The sequence below is a fragment of the Phoxinus phoxinus genome (assembly GCF_949152265.1).
Source record: "Phoxinus phoxinus genome assembly, chromosome: 8".
Taxonomy (NCBI): domain Eukaryota; kingdom Metazoa; phylum Chordata; class Actinopteri; order Cypriniformes; family Leuciscidae; genus Phoxinus; species Phoxinus phoxinus.
Window position 1 is genome coordinate 5,218,615 of NC_136883.1, and position 21,779 is coordinate 5,240,393.

General features: G+C 38.5%; 1 protein-coding gene and 1 long non-coding RNA gene across 2 annotated transcripts in view; one reads left to right on the top strand and one right to left on the bottom strand.

The window, feature by feature from the left end:
• The window catches only part of LOC307002987, a 165,915-nt gene that overhangs the window by 42,185 nt on the left and 101,951 nt on the right, over nt 1-21,779 (top strand). The window lies entirely within an intron of this gene.
• LOC307003424 (uncharacterized protein) lies at nt 14,291-19,288 on the bottom strand. Its single transcript, XM_079621787.1, has 2 exons — nt 18,929-19,288; nt 14,291-18,007 (listed from the first exon to the last, which is right to left on the bottom strand). Exons 1-2 carry the CDS (start codon nt 19,011-19,013, stop codon nt 16,578-16,580), a joined length of 1,515 nt encoding a protein of 504 aa, XP_079477913.1. The 5' UTR covers nt 19,014-19,288; the 3' UTR covers nt 14,291-16,577.

The following is a 21,779-nucleotide window of genomic DNA, read 5'->3' on the forward strand; positions in this document are numbered from 1 at the left end:
TAGCTGTATGTGTGACAGGAAATATCATTTTACATTTCCAAACATTCCCTTTGCCATTAATTGCAATAATTCAGTGATATTTTTGTATGCACAAGGAGTCTGACAACAGCCAGCATGATCTGATCTCACCATTATCGAGTCCGTCTGGGATTAAAGGGCACCTATTATGGAATTTTGAAATGTACCTTTCATGTAGTGTGTAACATAGATCTAAGTGAACAAAAACATCCTGCAAAGTTCTTTCAAAAGTAAAAGTCGACTCTGAGTCATTTTTATGAATCGTTAGAAGACCGAAGCTTTTTCTCTGACTAGATGACGTCAACTTGTCAAGTTATTTGAATACGATACGATCACTTATTGCGCTCCAAGGCCAGCAGGGAAAACTTCATGGCGACGAGACGCTGTGTTCTGAAGTGCGACTCAAAAGCCAACTTTTTTCATCTGCCCAAGGAGGAGCATTTGAAGACTAAGTGGCTACAATTCATATAACTATACCACAGAAGTATAGTCCGAGCCTTGTGCTTTGTTCGCGCCATTTTGAAGACAATTGCTTTTTAAGTGCAATCAAACTTGGATTCGCGAGTCGGCTGATATTGAAGGAAGGTTCAGTTCCAAGTGTATTTGCATCAGCTTCCTCCTCCGTATCACAACCTGTAAGTGTTATTAATAATTGTTGCTTTTATGTTTTATGTAGCATGCTTAATTATTATTTTGTTTGTTGTGTAAGCACCGTTTAGCTTCTAGGTCTTCAATGACAATTGTATTGAGATATGTGAAGTGTTTGTCGTTGTTTTCGGAGTTGTCTTAAAGAATAGAGTAATACCTCGTAGTAACGTAACTGCATTTTTTTGTTTGTAAAAACGTTATGTTTATGCATCGGGCTAATGCAAACAAAGACTGATTGTGCTTTTACAATATGAACTCTGGGCTATGCTCGCTAACATAACATTAAATTCTTTATCTTATTTTTTTTTTTTTACTACAAACTACAAAGCAGTGGACTATAATCATTATTATAACACGATTTAATTGATAAAAGCATCATTGTACTCCGTGTTAAACAATAAGTATTATCTCTGTAAACACTGCTGGGTCATCTGACCAATCGCAGATTAGCGTCGCGCAAAGGAGGGGTTTGGAAAAATGAGTCGTTGAACGAATCATTTGGGAGTCGGTGAGCAAATCAGGTAAAAATAAATGCATATTATACGACAACAAAAGTGTTTTTTGACATTGCATGCACGTAAAACTGTTGTTGGGGACTCCCTAAACAACATTAGGAACATTTTAAATGTCATAATAGGTGCCCTTTAAAGAAACTGAAAAAACTGAGACAGACTAAATCCAGAAGAACTGTGGCAACGTCTTCAATATCCTTGAAGAAACACTTGGTTCCTGGTTCAATTGACCCTTCTCAGGGAGTTTGATTGACAGGTGATCTGACCAATCATACTTCGCCATCCACCATTTTGTCCGACAAAGCAGTCAGGAGCATAGATATCATATAACAAAGGCTAGATGTCATGTCCGCGCTGCTGCCCATGGAGGTCGACGTCCGCACACGGCGGACATCTTGCCACAGTCGGCTCGCTCACTCGTAACATTGTTTTAATGGTGCATGTACTTTTTAAATAACCATAACTTGCTCAATTTTCTACCGATATTCAAATGGGTTGGTTTGTTATAAACGTCAGAGATGTAGTTATGACACCGCGCACTTATGAATAATTATAATATTATATATTTCAACATGTTCAAGCATCCAGAATTATAGCCACGTTAATAACGTTTGTAAGAAACCAAACCGTTTGTAAATCCGTCAAGATTTCAGCGAGATAAGAGTATTTGTGTTCGGGCAGATCACTCACCTTACAGAAAGCTTCCCTGTGACAAGATGGCCACCGGGTGATGCCGTTCGAGACTCCGCCGTAAGACATCTAGCCTTTATTATGTATAAATATGGTCAGGAGAGTTAGTAGATTAATATGGGAGGATTTGAACTTGAGAAGCGGAGAGTACTGACGCCTTTCCGCGGTTAAAACAACATTCCTTCTGATGTTCATACATGTTTATTTGATGCTACAAATGAACTAGAAGGAAGAGATGATCGGTTCACGAGCAGCTTTAACTGAGGCGACACAGCGATCTGTCAGACACATTAAAGAGCCACAAAACGGTATCTATTGTTTAAATTTCTTTTAAAAAATGACAAATTTTGAAAGGTGAGACTTTGTTTAATATAAAAAATAACCCAAAAGTAACCTGGTGTGTCCTGTCTGTCAGTGTGCTGTCAGTGTCCTCTCTGCTCCGCGATGTGTTTTTCACTGCGTGAGAACATGGTGTGCCGTGTGAGCGGTGTAGCTTGTTGGACATAGCGACAGTAACTAAGGGGGGCGAGTCTTTGCGAACGGTCAATTGGCTTTCGGAATACTGCAGAAAATAATCTCTGTGACTGACACAAGTTTATGATTTTTGCAAGTTTTGTTCATCATTCTACTTTTTACAAAAATTAACAACTTTTATGAGCTGTGAGGCCTTAATATAATCAGCTAAATGTAGGCTATAAACGAACTACACCATGGTCGCATGACTTTAACGTACGACACCATCATAAAGCTTCCGACAACTCTAAAAAAACAAACATTTCCCTGAAAGTAGCCACTCGCTAACCTTTTTCAAGACAAGAAGCATGTGTATGGTGTTAACATTTTGTAAATGTTTCTGTACCAGTATTTTACATTATTTCTGAATGTCATAATAAAATATGACTTATACACCAATTTGACTTATGTGTGTTTTTGTTTTCTCTCAACAAAGCCATTTTGACTCGTGCGAAAAAGGCCCGGTATCACAGACAGGGCTTAGATTAAGCCAGGATTAGAATTTAGTTTCATAAGGATATTTCAATAGCTTTTATAAATGTTCCTTAGAAAGAAGAAAAAAACATTACTTGTGTGCTCTGTGAAACCGGGGGTATATTTACAAAGCTTAGATTAATAAGGATTCAGCCCCGGTCTCCTGGAGTTATGAATGATTGAACAGTAACAACGAGGAAACAAAACATGTCAGCAAGCCGTTATAGATTTGTTATGAAGGATTTCCATAATCAGTGGCATAATTATGATTTGACCGGGGGAGATGTCTATATTTCAGGACGCTCATTGAGCGCTATTGACTGCAGTGAGAGAGTGAAAGGAGAGCTCTGCCATCCGTTACGGCAGGAGCTGTCCGTGATGCTGGAGCTGAAATATCATCGCCTCTGTTTATGCAGCTTCACTGTGAGCGAGATCCAATATGGCTGATTACTTTCTGTGTAGGTTTAAATAAGAAGAAAATGGTATGAAGCTTGACAAAATAAACTGTGAGTGCTGCATGTTAGCATGTGACTTTTTAGACACAAGGCATCTTTTATTGCCTAGAATAGGGGCTTTAAGGGGTGGTAAAATGCCCCTTTCACAAGATGTAAAATAAATCTCTGATGTCCCCAGAGTGTGTGTGTGAAGTTTTAGCTCAAAATACACCACAGATATTTTTATATAGCATGTTAAATTTGTCACTTACACACACACACACACACACACACAAACACACACACACACACACACACACACACACACACACACACACACACACACACACACACACACACACACACACACACACACACACACACACACACACACACACACACACACACACACACACACACACACACACACACTTATGTAGCTAGTTATCTTCTAGTAATTGATTAGCATATTCTGTCTTGATAATCTATAAATCGTGTTCAGGGGATGTTTTTATGTAAATTCTAGGATTGGTGATGTCACTAACCCAGGAGGAATGTCGTGTAGTCTCTACCAGCCGTTTGTTGTAGTCCTTAAAAAGCATTTTCTTTAAAAGAAAATATCTTCCTTTGCTTTGAACTTTGAGCGTTGTAACTTTGCAGATGTTGTTTATGCTCAAACAGAAACATTACACACTAACTTTAGTTAGAAAAGTGAAATCATAATCAACTACCCGTTTAATATACATAACTTATTTCATGGGTTCACACATACAGTACTGTGCAAAAGTCCGAGGCAGATTAGGCAAGAAAAAAGAAAGGTTTTAAGCCAGTTATTTATATATTTTGCTGTAGTGTGACAGTAGGAAATATCAGTTTACATTTTAAAACATTCCAATTGTTTACAATTGTAATAATGATTTTCATGATTTTTGTATGTATGAGTCTGACAACAGCCGGTATGATCTGATCCCACCATCATCGAGTCCGTCTGGGATTACATGAAGAATAAGACAACACTGAGATCCAGAAGAACTGGCAAATAATCCAAGATGCTTGAAAAAACCTTCCTGCAAAGCTACACTCAAAAAAATGAACTAGAAAGGTTGTGCACTTTACATAATATATTTATATTTAGTTTACTTATAATAATTGTGTTTGTTGACTTGAAATGTTTTTTTCTATTAAGGTCCACGTAATTATGTCTCATCTTAACAGTACAAAATCCTAACGTGTTGTCTAAACACAAACCATTTATGTTAAGTAAAAAAACAATCTTACATCCAGAGGGGGGCAGTATAGTGCGACGCCAACTGCCATTTTGCCCTAACTTAATTTGATTGTGTTCAATCTGCTTAAATATAAAATTTAAATGTACTTAATCCGTTTGAGTTGGATTACCTGAATGATTTGTGTTGCATTAACTGAAACTGGGCGGTGCTTGTTAGTTCCCAGCATGCTTTGCATATGGTTAAATTAAGAGAGAATTGTCAAATAAGTCTCACTTACAACGACTTTGTTGCTAAGAACTTATTTATTTATCAGATGCAGCACAGACCCAGTCTCACTTCCTCAGTATCTGGCATGGATTTTCAAGTCCCGCCCCCTCTCACTCTCAGCTATTCTATTCCCTGGATAGGTTGTCAATCAACATATGAAATTACCAAATCTCTATGACACCTCCCCCTTTAACTTTTCCTAGAGAAACACATTGTTGTAACCGTAATTCTTTGTTTCTAACTAGCTATTCATTTTTAACTATAATGAACATTTTAAACATTTGACAGTTTCTCTTTTATCAAATAAACATTTAACATTGCATTAGTTTCAGATGAATAACTCACATCCACTACACATTCAACGTGCATAGAGTTTCAATTGACTTTTAACTATAAATTCAGTTTGACAGTTGGTTTTATTACTCTGCCGGATCTGGTCACAGTCACTCCTTGTGTTTCACTCGGTGTCTGCGACACTGGCTGATCCGCGTTGCTGATGTGCAGTTTTTCAAGCGCCTGCGGGCTCTTCACTGTTGTTTCGCAGTTATTATCAGCACTTGGATATTCTGCAGGCACTTTCTGCAGATGTCTGCGGTTCCGCCTCATTTCTCCTTCCCCTTTTGGAGCCTGCACCACGAATGAGCGCGGTGCACTCTCTTGCGTTTTGACCTGCACTGGACCTTTCCACGACTTTTCCCCGTCCAGTTTCATCAGCACCGCATCGTCTGGCTTCAACTCAGGTAATTCCCGCACTCCGTGTCTCCGATTGAAGTAGAAGGCTTGTTTTGTTTTAGCCAAAGCGTCTCTTTCTCTCACCATCAGTCTATTTGGCCACTTTGGCTGCAGGTTTTTCTTTAACGTAGGCAGCGTGGTACGAATTTTTCTGCCCATCAACAATTCGGCAGGACTTACCCCTGTAGATGAATGGGGTGTTGCGCGGTAACACATCAAAGCGAGGATCGGGTCGTCCTGTCTGAGGATGCGTTTGGCTACTTGGACCGCGCGCTCGGCATGCCCGTTTGCTTGCGGGTTGTGCGGGCTCGATGTGACATGTTCAAAGTCATATTTTACCTTAAATGAAGTCCATGCCTCACTAGTAAATTGCGGACCGTTATCACTCATGATCTGCTCCGGTATTCCAAATCTCGCAAACGTAGCTTGCAGTTTGTTTATCACCTGCGCCGTTGTTGTCTTTGGCAGATGAAGAATCTCTATGAAGCGTGAGTAATAATCCGAAACAATCAGATACATCTGGCCCTTGTTCTCGCAAATGTCTATAGCCACGCGCTGCCATGGTCTGTCAGGTAGCGGGGTTGACTTCAGTGGCTCTTTCCTTTGTGTCTTCCTGTTTTCGCGACAGAACATACACAAGTCAATTTTGTTATTTATATCCGATGATATACCAGGCCACCATACGGATGAATTTGCCCTTTCTCTGCATTTTGACAACCCTAGATGGCCTTCGTGGATTCGCTCAAGGATTTCCTGTCTCAGTTCACTTGGAATACAAATGCGTCTGCCCAGAATTATCAGTCCTTCACTTATTGACAGCGCATCTTTCACTGAAAAATAGTCTCTAATACCTTCCGGTACGTTTCTTACGTGCTCTGGCCATCCCTGCTTAATGAACTTACTCACTAGTTGTAATTGTTCATCTCTTTCAGTCGCTGTTGCGATCAGGCTCAACTTTGACTGTGACACGGGCAAGCTGGCAATGACTGCGTCTACGTAACAGGCTATCTCGTTCGCTGTAGGCCTACTGCTCGGTGCATCATCGCCTATTGGACTTCTCGACAGTGTATCAGCTACTACCAATGTCTTCCCAGGTGCGTATTCTGCGGTCACTGCGAATCGCATCAGTCTCATTAAAAGTCTTTGACAGCGTATCGGTACTGTGTCCAAGTCTTTTTTATTGATCAATGGTACGAGGGGTTTGTGGTCTGTAATAAGGCGAAATCTATCCAGGCCTATGAGATACTTCTCAAATCTCTCGCATGCCCAGACCCCGGCCAAACATTCTTTTTCAATCTGCGCGTACCTGGTTTCCGCCTCATTTAACCTCCTCGAACAATATGCCACCGGCTTCCAGCTGTCTCCGTGCAGCTGTAGCAAGACTCCTCCCAGCCCATAGCTACTCGCGTCTGCTGACACCGCCGTGGGTTTTCCTGAATCGTAGTACGCGAGAACAGGTGCAGTCATTAGAGTTTCTTTAAGCTTTTGAAATGCGCTTTCTTGCGACTGGTCCCATGTCCATGCTACAGTCCCTTTTAATAAATCAAACAGCGGCCCGCCCTCTGTCGCCAAATCTGGAATGTAGCGTCCCATGTAGTTTATCATCCCCAGGACCCGTTTCAGTTCACTCACATTTCTTGGGGCTTGCAGCTCTGAAATAGCCCTTACTTTCCCCGGGTCGGGCCTGACTCCTCTCTCGTCTATGACGTGCCCCAGGAAAGAAAGCTCTTTCTGTCTGAAGATACACTTTTCTTTGTTGAGCTTGAGTCCTGCGCGCTCTATCCTCTCCAGAACGCGCCTCAGATGCTCGTCGTGCTGTTCTTGGGTTTCGCCGTGAATGATTAGATCGTCCATGTAGACCGCAACTCCCTCTAAGCCTCCTAGGAGTTCGTTCATTTTGCGCTGAAATATTTCTGGCGCAATGCTAATGCCGAATGGTAAGCGCTTGAAACAATATCTAGCAAACGGCGTTATGAATGTAGTGAGAAGACTGCTCTCACTATGTAGGGGAATTTGCCAAAACCCGCTTGCGGCATCCAACGAAGAGAATATTGTGGACCCGGCCAGTTTGGCAAGAATTTCATCAGTCGTGGGTAGGATGTACCGTTCCCTTTTTACATTTTCGTTCAGCTTTTTCAAGTCAACGCAGATGCGCACTTTCCCGTTAGGTTTCATCACTGGTACCATCGGCGCGCACCAGTCTGTTGGTTGCGTTATTTTTTCAATGACTCCGTTCTCCTCCATTCGTTGGAGTTCGGCCTTAACTTTGGGGAGTAATGGTATAGGCACTCTTCTCGCGGTGTGGACTGCGTATGGCTCTACATTCTCTTTTAGATTTATTTTAACAGGCTCGGTTCTCATTGTTCCCTGTTCACCGAATGCTGCGCTGACTTGCTCTATTCTTTTCACTAAGCCCATCTCTACTGCTTGTTCTCTGCTTAGCAAATTGTTCACGGTGTCACCCTCCATGACGTGAATTGTGAACTTGAACTTTTTGTCTTTGTACTCCGTGGTCGTTTCAAATTGTCCCAAACAATTTATCCTACCACCCGGACTGTCATATTTCGCGTGTGTCTGACTCAACTTCGCTTTACTTCCAAGCGAGTTAAAAGTCTCTTCATTCATAACGGTTACGTCAGCTCCGGTATCAATTTTAAATTTTACTCGCGAGCCTTGCACGTTCAATTTCACAAACCAAGTCTCTGTGTCGTCGGTCCCAGTTTTGCTTACCGTTCCCAGGTAATATGAATCGTCATCACTTGCCTGTGTGTGTGCTCCTCTTATTACTTCATTAACTGCTCTTGAGTAACACATACGCTCCCAGTGTCCTTTCTTTTTACATTTTCGACACTCAGTTTCTGCTGCGGGGCATTTTTCCTTATAGTGATGTTTCGTTTTTCCACACTTTCCGCAACTGCCGCCGCCGGTCATTCTATAATTTTTTTCTCTCGCTGGCTTCTTTTCATCCCATCTTCCCCTTCTTTCAGGTCGTCTGCGTGTAACCTCCTGAACACTGCTTGGTGCACCTTCCTCCTGTTGGCTCACCTGCTGGGCGATGTCCTCCGCCTGCCTCACCATCAGCACCGCCGTGTCTAAGGTAAGGTCTGTCATCAGCTGCAACTTTCTTGAAAGCTCTTTATCTTTGATGCCAACCACAAGCTTATCTCTGATGTTCTCTGTTTTCTGGGCACCGAAGTCACAACTCTCTGCTAATTCGTAGAGTGCACGGATGAACATCTCTGCCTTTTCTCCCGGCCTTTGTGTGCGTTGGTAAAAGCACGCCCTCTCGTGGATGACGTTCTTTTTCGGGATGAAATAGTCATTAAACTTATTCAGCACGACGTCAAAGTCTTTTTTATGCTCGTCTCTCTCAAACGTGAACGAGCTGAATATGTTTTCTGCCTCTGGTCCCATGGCATATATAAGGGTACTCACTTGTACCTCGCCATCCTCCTCCTTTAGCTTCGTGGCTATTCTGTACCTCGTGAAACGTTGTCGCCATGCGGCCCATTCTTGAGGTCTATCAAAGGTGAAGTTCGTGGGTGGAGCGAATTTCGCCATTTCTATTTCTCCACAACTTCTGACACCATGTCAAATAAGTCTCACTTACAACGACTTTGTTGCTAAGAACTTATTTATTTATCAGATGCAGCACAGACCCAGTCTCACTTCCTCAGTATCTGGCATGGATTTTCAAGTCCCGCCCCCTCTCACTCTCAGCTATTCTATTCCCTGGATAGGTTGTCAATCAACATATGAAATTACCAAATCTCTATGACAAGAATAAATGTTCAAATTAAGTGTTATTTTATGTTTTTTGAGAAAATTAGAAAAGGGGAAGACTTGATAGTGTGTAATTGTGTTTAATGTTCAAATACATTGGAATTATTAGAACTATTTAAATTACAGTGGGTTACCATTGTGGAGAAGAGTGGAGCATTTTGTTTGGCTGTGGACTGATTCAGTAATGTTTATCTGCTTTGGTTGAAGGAGCATGTAAATCCTAGCATTTACTAACATGTGCTACTGCTAGCAAATAGCTAGCTATATAGTCTATCGATTTAATATTGTGTCACTAAAATAAATGAAATATTAATGGATGATTGAAAATAAAAAACTCTTGAATCATGTCAGAAAACCTTAAAATTAGTTGGGCTGACACTATTAAATTAAGCTGTGCCAAACCACAGTAACTAAGTTGAATCAACCTTAATAAATTAAGTTGACCCAATGTAAGTACATTAAATTGGAATAACTGAATTGCATAATGCTGAAATAAAGCAATTCAATTCAATTCAAGTTTATTTGTATAGCGCTTTTCACAATACACATTGTTTCAAAGCAGCTTTACAGAAAATGCATTTCAAAAATATACATACAAAAATACAGTTAGTTAATCATGAAATTTAGGGCATAACATATTGCCGGCGTTGGGTCGTCTCTTCACAGGCGTCGAGTCGTCTCATCACAGGCGTTGGGGCATCTGAAGTCTCCATGAGAGGCTGGATACTAACTGGAGCTGACAAACTCTATTTGAGTTATCTCGGGACAGGCGTCCCGAGATAACAACAAAAAAGGCAGATGGGAAATAATTAGCGTAGCTGCTGTTCTTAATATGAATGCATTTGATCTGATTTAACTGTAGTATAAAAGGTATGAGATGCATCATGTGAATGCTTGGCTAAAGAGATGCGTCTTTAATCTAGTTTTAAACTGGGAGAGCGAGTCTGAGCCTCGGACAGTATCAGGAAGGCTATTCCAGAGTTTAGGAGCTAGATGTGAAAACGCCCTCCCTCCTTTAGTGGACTTAGATATCCTAGGTACGACCAGAAGCCTCGAATTTAGCGATCTTAAAGAGCGCGATGGAATATATGGCGATAGAAGATCTCTTAAATACACAGGAGCTAAACCATTTAGGGCTTTATAGGTCAGTAACAATACTTTGTAATTGATACGGAACTTAATAGGTAACCAGTGTAGAGATGATAAAATTGGTGTTATATGATCATATTTTCTTGACCTAGTAAGAACTCTAGCAGCTGCATTTTGGACTAACTGTAGCTTGTTTACTGAGGATGCAGGACAACCAGCTAATAGAGCATTACAGTAATCTAGTCTCGAGGTCATGAATGCATGAACTAACTTTTCTGCATCAGAAACTGATAGCATATTACGTAGCTTAGCAATGTTTCTAAGGTGGAAAAAGGCTGTTCTTGTGACATTTGAAATATGATTTTCAAAAGACAAGTTGCGGTCTAGTATAACACCCAGGTCTTTTACTGTAGAGGATAAAGTAACAAGTTAATCATGTGGAAATCCTTTCCATGATTTTGTTATGTTCATTCAAAGAGTAATTTTTTTGAGTGTACAGTACTGTGGAAATTAAAACATCATGTTTCAGAGACACGTGACCAGATCACTTAGTTTGTTTTTGCTATTATTTTAAGTGTAATAAGACTTATAAATATTTAATATACAAACAAATTTTTTTTTTGTCACATTACTGTTGTCGCCTTTACATAAAAGCAGTAAGTCATGATTTCACCATGGTTAAAGCTGTAATAAAGGCCTTGAGTGTCTCATATCCTAAGTGCACTGTGTTTCACTGGTAAATAAAGACAGAGCACAAAAACACACACCACTTTCTCCACTCGTAAGGACTTTTTCTCTTTTACTCGGCCAGGCATGAGTGCAGAACAAAGCTCTTGACGTTCATATTGCCACTGAATAGGACGGTGCTGGCGCTTCACTGCCAGAATAGTGCCTGTCAGTGGGTCACAGTGTGTCCACACTAGTGGTTTCAGTGGCAGTGACACCGCCTGTGATGTTGATCACTGAGGGAGATGGCAGAAAGCACGTCGGAGGCTGTGTTGGGAATTGTACGTACAAATCGGTGTAAGTCATAAACAGGAAGCTATTAGTGACAGTTCATTAAACCAAACTCTGTGTCGCCATGGAAATGTCTATTTTGGGTTTATTTATTTCCTTGTATGCGAGAGTGCTGTTAGTAATCTTAGTCAGACATCTTTAACCAAACGGCTGAAGAAATCTCTCAAAAATTAGCAAAGATGAATCTGATGAAACCTTCTTTTGGAAACATTCTCAAAGAAAAGTGGTTCACTGAAAGCAAATATGTTTTTTTTTGTCTTTCCGTTAAATACAGTACATTCAGAAAGTATTCAGACTGTATTATTATTGTCAATTTTCATTGCAGCTGGCTTCATTTTTCCCCACATTAGTCTGCACTCAGGAAAAATAAGATTAATAAATGTTTTATCATATTGAAAAATAATCTAAATCATTTTTGTTTTCTTTTCTTTCATGGACAGGGTTGTATGTTTTATTTTCAATATTACAAGTATGTAATTTAAAAAACAACAACAACAACTATAAACAACTCAAATAATAAGTTTTAAACAATGCAGTTTGGTAAATTGAATCTTTCATTTGCTTTTTATTTGATTCATATAGCCCTTTACAGATTGTTTCAAAGCAGCTTCACAGTAATAAACAATAAAGTAACTGCACTAATGAAACAATTATATATATATATATATATAAAAAAAAAATCCAATTTCAGTTTTAAAGCAGCTCTACTGAAGATAATAGTGTCATTATTCAGATCAAGTCAGTTCAGTCAAATAACAGTGGCAAGTTCATCAGTTTTTTTCATATTAATCGTCTTTTAAACCCCAATTGAGCAAGCCAAAGGCGACAGTGACAAAGAACAAAACCATTAGATTACCATAGTGAGTTCTCATCTGGCCAAAAGATTAAACACATTATGAAGCACTCTATGAATGCTATGGCCTTTGTTTAAATATTACGTTTGCCGCACATTTTTAGTGCAGTTAAAAAAACAGCAATTATCCTCAAGTTAATATTACTTAATATTGCTGTGTGACACCATCCATCTTTGTTTCCCTCTCTCATTCTCACACGGAGAGATTCACAGGTTGAGCTCACACACACCTGGCATGAACACAATCCCGAGGCTTCGTTCAACAAGGGATATTTCACACCACTTGCCGTCGCAAACAATGCCGGAAAAACATACTTCACTTGTTTGTCTCCATATGGTCTGTCTATAGCGACACTCTCAACACCTTTTTTTTTTTTTTTTTTTTTTACAAATTTACTAAGAAATCGCTAGGAAGAATGAAAGAGTATTTTGCAATGGCCAAATCAAAGTCCAGATCTCATTCTAGCTTAATCTAATATCAATCCATAGAGCATAAATCACATTTACACTGTGCATGAGCACAGACATAACACGAATGACAATAAATCAGTGAGATTTATCTTTGCTAACGTAAAATAAACTTGGCACTGGATGGCCAACTTCGGTCCCGGAGGGCCGCTGTCCAGCAGAGTTTACTGAAGCTCCTCCAACCCTAAACACACATGAACAAGATAATCAATGTCTTCAGGATTACTAGAAAGCAAGGCACAGGAGTTTTTATCATGGCCGAAGCTAAACTCTGCAGAACTGTGGCCCTCCAGGACCGAAGTTGGCCATCCCTGCGTCAATCCATAAAAGAAAATCCTTAATTCCTCTAGTTTTTCTAATTTTGTCCGTTTTTGCCTGCAGAATGAGCGCTCAGAGTAAAGAAGGCCTACAATGTGGAGCAGATTTTATGCGCAATATTGCGAGCAAAAATTCTGGAAAAATTTGAGACAAAAAATAACCTGACATGAACACTTGGTAAAAAGGACAAGGTAACAAAATATTTATTTTCTAAAGACATTCAGGGTTAAGATGTTTTAAAAAAAAATCTTTGCATGACATCAATCTTCTGACATTGTGAAAAGAAACGCATTTCATCTTAAGGAAAACTTTTTCTATTTTGTGACCCAAGACGTTTTGATTACACTTTTTAAATGGCAGATTCTGCTCATCAGAAATAGTTCATTCAATATTTTTAGGGTCAAAAAATGCTGGTCGATACAACTGTCCTGAAATCATAATGACGAGACAAGCCTCATTAAAAGAATGAGATTTTTATTTATTTATTTTTTAAAGAAAATTAGTTTGGCATAATCTTTTATTTGTGTTTTTTTTAGAGGGGAAAACAGTTGTGTTCAAATATTAATATTTGAAAAAACATTTTGCGCTACATAAAATTCACATACATGGTGCAGAACAACAAAACAGGATTTGTGAAAACAGTAGCGCAGATGCCTCTACCGCTCGTTGGTTTCATACGGATTACATAATCAGAGAATTTTTGTTTTCAACTTGAATTCGTTCATTTAAATTTCACATTTCAAGCTTTTTATAGATATAATTATTATTGTGGCTGAGGCACATATACAGGTGAAACTGGAAAAATTTGAATATGGTGCAAAAGTTCATTTATTTCAGTAATTCAACTTAAAAGGTGAAACTAATATATTATATAGACTCATTACATGCAAAGTGAGATATTTCAAGCAAGCCTTTATTTGTTATAATTTTGATGATTATGGCTTACAGCTTAAAACCCCAAATTCAAAATTAGAATATTGTGAAAAGGTTTTCATAAGCTGTAAGCCATAATTATAAACATTTTAACAAATAAAGGCTTGCTTGATATATCTCACTTTGCATGTAATGAGTCTATATAATATATTAGTCTCACCTTTTAAGTTGAATTACTGAAATAAATGAACTTTTGCACCATATTCTAATTTTTCCAGTTTCACCTGTAAACTAAGTTTCGGTTAATTTTTGTCACGCGCTTCAGAAAGGAGACAGAGACGGCAGAAAGCAAATTTTTGTTTTCTTTATTTTACAAAAGCACAACATTTTGTTGTTATTGTGAGTGTATACAAATTATATAAAATAAGATTTACAGTTTCGAATGATGTCACTCTTATCTGTACGACCAAAAATGACAGAGTATTAAGTTCTTTCTGCTGTTATGAGAAAATAAAAAAATCCCAGCGTGTTCGACAGACGGTAATTTAACATGCCTGCATAAAACAAGAGTTTTAGAACTATGCGTAGCGCCACTCGACATAAACTTCAACATTTCATACAAAATAACAAAACGCAATAGCACAACGTGCTATTCAACACAAAGGAGAAATAGACTATATGCCTCACATCGCTTGAGTCAGCATGTGACTTCACCTCCATCCTAAAACAGTGGCTCCTGTAGTCTCCTGCTCTGAATTCACTTTTCATCAACTTGGCTAGCTGTAGAATTCATGTTGAAATAATAATAAACTATTATGTGACTGTTGTGCTTTGTGACATTTTGAAAAGCCTGGCATGGATTAAGGCCACTGGAACCAGGATCAGAACTTAAAAGCGCAGTGTCATCTTTCATCACACGAGCGCCGAGAGTTAAAGTCCATTTCTGATTTTATTGTTGCCTAAACATGCGTGTTGAAGCGTTTTAATTAGTTATGTGATATATTTGTATTTATTTATATAGCTCTTTATACAATACAGATTGTTTCAAAGCAGCTTTACAGTGATGAAAAAATTATGCGTTTTGGCTGTTGTTCAGCTGAAGTTCCGTTATAAAGATGATAAATCTTTAGTCTATAAATAAGTTCTGCAAAAAACTTATGTCATCGTCCAGCTCAGTTCAGTTCTCATACAACAGCGTCAGTACAGTCAGATTAATAATATTGATGAATATTAAAGGGATAGTTCACTTCAAAATGAAAATTGTCATCATTTACTCATCCTCAAGTTGTTTCAAACCTGTATGAATTTCTCTCTTCTGCTGAACACAAAGAAAGATATTTTGAAAAATGTCGGTAACCAGACCCCATTGACTTCCATAGTAGGAAAAAAAAAGACTATGGAAGTCAATGGAGCCCATCGACTGTTTGGTTACCGACATTCTTCAAAATATCTTAAAGCTACACTGTGTAGGATTTTCTTCCATCTAGCGGTGAAATTGTATATGACTACCAACTGAATATTACTTTCTAGCCACTCCCATTCACGAGGGAGTTTTAACTCATACTGTGGCCCTATTATTTCAAATCTGCCGGCAGTCGTGAGTAATCCCCCCCTCGCTTTCGTCACGGTGCCACTGAGTGTAAAAACGTGAAAGGCGAAGCTTGAATTTCCAGGTATGTCCCTCTTTGGCTAATGTATTTTCAAGATGGAGGCGCAACATGGCTGCCACCATTCGAGCGACTCACCCGTATGTATTATAAATGGCAGATTCTACGCTTACGAGAATACTTGATTAGTTGGTAGAAGTAATTATACATTAATGAGCGCATATAATTTTGAAAGAACCGTGTTTTTAGCTAAGAATCAACTTAAAAAAATACACAGTGTAGCTTTAAATACATGGTGGGGGGGGAGGGGCATCAGTTGAGTGACAAACAAAACGTATAAAATTCATACACTACACGTTGAGTACATAGTGCGTCATATAATTTTGAAAGAACAAAGTGTTTTTTGCTAAGAATCAACTTAAATTACACAGTGTAGCTTTAATTTGTGTTCAGCAGAAGAAAGAAATTCAAACAGGATTGAAACAACATAAATGATTCAAGTAAGTAAATGATGACAGAATTATCATTTTGAAGTGAATTAAAGTGTCAACGACGAAGCAAGCCAGAGGCAAGGAACCCAAACTCCATCAGGTGACAGAATGGAGAAAAAAACCTTGGGAGAAACCAGGCTCAGTCTGGCCAAAGAACGAACACGGTGCGATTATGATTCACGTTGCATCACGTCAGAATTCAGATCGGGATCGATAGCATTTAAAAATTCATCTATTGATCACTGTTGAGGGGGAATAAATAAATTAGATCCCCAACGGCGATACAATCCCCCTCAGGTGTCAAGGTCAATACGTCTCCTAAAATATCAGATCATTTGACCTTTTTATAACAAGGCAAGGCTAGTTCATGTTATAAAATATCATGTGGTGTGTGACTCCCTAAAAACTATTAAGATATTTCTGTATCTAATATATAAAATGAGTTTACCTTCACACAAATGCAGATTCAATTTTTTTGGGGGGGAGAAACCATCAGCTTTTTCTGAATGTTGATATCAAACAACATACCATTCACGTCCTCGCAAACCACATGCATTTTTTTCACTGCGACAAATCTGTGCAATGCATTCTTTCATGAATCTTTAGAGTATATGACCGATTGAAACTCTTGCCACATGATGTGCAGTGGAATGGCTTCTCTCCGGTATGCAGCCTCTCATGTGTTGTCAGGCTTCCTGACTGTGTGAAACACTTTTCACAATATGAGCACTTGAAAGGTCTTTCTCCAGTATGGACTCTCTGGTGCCTTTCCAAATCACTGGTACTAGAAAAGCCCTTCCCGCATTCCAAGCACACATGAGCACGCACACCAATATGTGTTTTCTGCTGGGCTTCCCGCAGTGAACACGAGTACGGCTCGTTTTCATTCGTGAAATTCGTGCCAGTCTGATCACAAATCAAGACCGAGTGAGCGCACGCGTGATTTTTGAGTCCTCTTGCCCGTGTGAAACTCTTCTCGCACTGCTGGCACGAGAAAGGTCTTTCTCCAGCGTGGTTTCTGATGTGAGTATTGAGTCTTACTTTACGTGTGAAACTCTCTCCACACTGTTCACATTTGAAGGGCTTCTCTCCAGTGTGAATTCTCATGTGCGCAGTAAAAGTCCCTCTACGTGTGAAACCCTTCCCGCACTGGAGGCACGTGTACGGCTTTTTTCCAGTGTGGATTCTCATGTGCGTCTGCAGTCTTCCTTTATGCGTGAAACTCTCTTCGCAGTGACGGCATTTGAACGGCTTTTCTCCAGTGTGAATTCTCAAGTGTGTCTTAAAGGCTTCTCTCCGTGTAAAGCTCTTCCCACACTGAGGGCATGTGAACGGTTTCTCTCCGGTGTGGATCGACATGTGATACTTAAGGCTTCCTTTCACTGTGAAACTTTGTCCACACAGGGAGCAGTTGAAAGGCTTTTCTCCAGTGTGAACTTTCATGTGCCTTTTCATATATTGTTCACATGGGAAACTCTTCCTACAATGAGAACAGGTGAAAGGCTTTTCTCCAGTGTGAATTCTCATGTGACGTTTAAAGTTTTGTCTTGCAGTAAAACTCTTTCCACACTGCGCACAGGAGAAAGGGTTCTCCGCATTGTGAATCCTCATGTGCCGATTAAGGTATGTTTTACACTGGTAACTGTTTCCACACTGGGGGCAGGTGAACGGCTTTTCTCCAGTGTGACTTCTCATGTGCATTTTAAGTCTTCCCATAAATGGGAAACTCTTCTCACACTGAGTGCAGTTGAAAGGATTCCCTCCAGTATGAATTCTCATGTGTGCCTTCAGGTTTCCTTTAGTAGTCAATATCTTTCCACACTGAGGGCAAGAGAAAGATTTGTTGGCTTCTGTTAATGTTTGTGAGGAATTTGGTTCGGTTTCCGAGCAGCTCATATCATTTTCTCCACTTGCGAAATGAGTTTTCTGATTTTGATGCTTCTCCTCCACTTCATTCAGGTCTTGACGTTCCCCTCTGAGTTCCATTAGATCTAAAATAAATACAAACTTGTAAATATTATTTAAACATGGTGAAATATGAAAATAAATTGTATAAGCCTGGTATCTGTTTTTATATACTACCGTTATTACGATCATAAAAGTTGTGTTGCTCATGTTAATTAGGCATTTTAAATGCGTTAGTCTTTTTTTTCCTATGAATTTCTTTAAATGTACATCCTCCAAAATCTGGTAAACTGGCTGACGTACATTGAGTGAATGTTTTGAAACCAATAAATGGGTCAATGACAATATTAAGATGTTTTTGTATTTAAGCTATTGATATTATTTTTTTGCTTGATGGTTACACCAAATGACATTTTTCTTGAAATAATAGCCTAGTTTTTCAAAACCATATGAACGCAAGAACTTGGCACGTGTCCTTTTCATTAGACACTTGTTAAACTATATTGTCAAACTATAATCTAACAAAAAAATATATGTTATTAACATTTTACACATCATCATATGTCTTTATATCACCCCATTAATATTGGTCTGTCTCACCTTTACTGTATGACTGTTTTGGCATAATCGATTGAATAAATGTTTAAGTCATTATTGAAAAAATTAAAAACAACTTTCATTACCAGAAACCTAATATTAGACTATGTCCCATATTTTGTGCATAACCATCACCACATGATTTTCTGAAACCAAAACATTTTAAATAAAAAACTAATATTGTGACACCCAGGTTTGGAACAGCGTTTCTTCAGCATCCCAAGTAAATAATAGCATACTATTACTCAATCTTTAAACCCTGTAACTCAAGCTATTGTTAGAGACGATTTTTTTTACATATATGGTATATAAAGGCTTAATTAATTAACCGCACACCAGCACTTTGTCACACAAGTTCTCTGAAAATGTGTTCAGGAATCATTAGTGAAGAATCAAGAATGTACACAAACCTCTTTTATCCTTCGAATCTTCATTTTTCATTCTGCTTGCTTCTGGATAACTTGTACCTTCACTCTCCTCCTTAATAAACGCCATCTTTCAACAGTATGTCACAGATTCCAGATTTTGTTTGTTCCTGCTTGTTGCGAAGTGTGTCTTTACGTTCAGAATAAGAATACCGGTGACGTTCGTGCGCCTGAATACTTATACTACGGACTAAAAGTAAATGTTACGCAGTTAAAATAATGTACGCACTTTAGAGTATGGAATAAAGATGAGTTCCATTCAAAGTCAGAAACTGGACATTCCTACTTGATATCTCCGGCTTGAATGTTTACCAATCTATGCCGCCATTTTAATGACGTCACGCCACAGTTGAGGATGCGGATGCGTCATATTATGGAGGCGTGGCTTCACAGCATCTGTTTTTTGCACACTCTTTCCAACACTAATATTTCCCAGTCCTTTAGAATCAAAGAAACAATCTGTTAATATAGTAGCATATCAGATAGATAATTGGAATGTCGATGTATTTATTTATTTGGGTACATTTGAACAAACATAAAACTCCTACCCCATACTCTTCCACCATACTTGAAACACTCACTTATTTTATTTTTATGAAATGTTTTTATAATACTAATATACAATATGTAAAAGGTATAAACTATATATTTTTTGTCCTGACATTTTTATCTTTTGTTTTCTCCTTTTTATAATGAAATTGATTTGTATGCTATAGAATAAGCTGTATATTTACATACAACTACATTTACTAACAAATACTGGACCCAGGTTTAGTTAGATTAAAACGAACTTTGCTGTGATTCCTCTGTTAGTGTGGTTTATTTGAATAAGTGTGCATGTAGAAACGCTGCATGCCATCTTTTTTTTAATTAATCAAACCAAACATGTCAAGTGTGAGCACACACTCAGTCCACTTTCAAACTAACTCTGGTGCGGTTCGACTAAAATATAAATGTAATATGGACCAATGACATGTAAACAAACTAAAAACAGGACATGATGTCACAAGTTGTGACCCTAAAAAGGACAGAATGCTCAAGCATACCTGTTTTATTTCTCGTCATAGTCGCGATGTGTCCTATATCACAGTACATGCACCAGAACCGCGTCTCCTCGCAGCAGATCTTCGTTTGCTGTTTTGACTAATTTACACATTTTATAAGCTTTTCATGAGTTGTCAGCTGCATCATATACCATCACATGTACCTACACACATACAGCGAGCACATTTAGCCCAGCAAACAGCATTTTGGATGTTCGACAAGTTCAGTCGCAAAATAAACATCATAAAAGTAAAAAAGTTCTGTATCTTTAAGTTTGGTGTTAAAAAGGACCGTGTGAACGGTCAGTTTCAAAAGAACCAAGAGAACCGAATTACAAGTGTGAACACACCCTAAATCAGATTTTGCTAGTTTAGTTGACTGACCATGAAAATTGATATTACCAGACTGTGCTCTAGTCTAATCAATCAACACACCTTTTTACTAAGCTAACTGATATGTGAGAGATGCAGAATAGAGGTCTGCGAAAAGACTGCCGTCATCAGGATCAACATTACAAACCAGAAACAATAAATCACATTTAACCACATGAACACTGTAAAAGAGCATCATTAGCTATAACTCAAATGAGAATTAACAATGATTGCTAACATAACATCACTTGGTGTCATGATAAATTACATAAAAAGTATCTATAGATAAAAAAAATTAAATAAAAACTTTAAAATACACGTCAAGTTCTATCCGAAATGGCATACTTCTTTACTATACAGAAGGCGAAAAACAGTATGTGACAAGAGTAGTACGTCTGTATTCAGTACTAGTAGGCAAAAGCTACCCGGATACCCTACTTTTCCACTGAAATTCTGAAGTGTGCATACGATGGACACAATCGCATGAGGCAACAGGACAGGATTTGTGATTGACAGTGAAGCATCGTAACTGACGCTGGTAGGCCACGTGATAATGACAACATGGCGAATGTACGTCCGGATTACTTTCATACTACACACATTCATACTGTATATACACACCATACTTTTTTTTTAGTGGTCACAAAGGAAGTATTTGTTCAAAATAAGTACATGTTTTCAGATGCAGTCTTAGTGTTCATGTTAATTTCATATTGTTTTGAAACATTTACACACACAAATTTTTTTATAAAATTATACCACTTTTCATGAAAGTTCAGTTCAATGACTAAATATGTGGTATAATCAAGCAGAAGTAACATCATGCTAACAACTTACACTGTGTATACATCTAGATCTTTATTTACAAAAACAAACGGCATCTTTGAGTTTTACTGAATTTCACATTAACGACACAACATTTATATCGCAAACTGACTGAAATATTATAAATCATTATGGATTCTCTTCAGTACTCATGTTCACATTTCAGTTATCCTTAATGGGTTACAATCTTCCTCCTCAATATGAGCACTTGTAAGGTTTTTGTCCTGTAGGATTCTCAAGTCACTGGTACTTGAAAAAGTCTTTACACACTCCAAGCAGACATGAGCACTCAAACTGTTTTTTCTCGTTTACTTTTAAACACTTTCCCCAAAGAATAGGCTTCTCATTTGCATGAAATTTCAAGAGTTTTAAGAGCTTCTGCCCGTAACCGGTAAACCTAAATTTGTACCATCTTAATAAGAGTTAAAGGGTTAGTTCACTCAAAAAAGAAAGTTCTGTCATTAATTACTCACTCTCATGTCGTTCCAAATCCGCAAGGCCTTTGTTCATCTTCAGAACATAAAGAAAACTATTTTTGATGAAATCCGAGAGCTTTCTGTCCCTTCTATTGGGAGCTACGCAACTACCACATTCAA

Excerpts from the sequence above, each read along its gene's own strand:
- LOC307003424 (XM_079621787.1), bottom strand. The coding sequence starts at position 19,013 with ATGGCGTTTATTAAGGAGGAGAGTGAAGGTACAAGTTATCCAGAAGCA. Across the intron at positions 18,008-18,928 it reads AGATTCGAAGGATAAAAGAG|ATCTAATGGAACTCAGAGGG; the intron begins GTTTGTGTACAT and ends TATTTATTTTAG.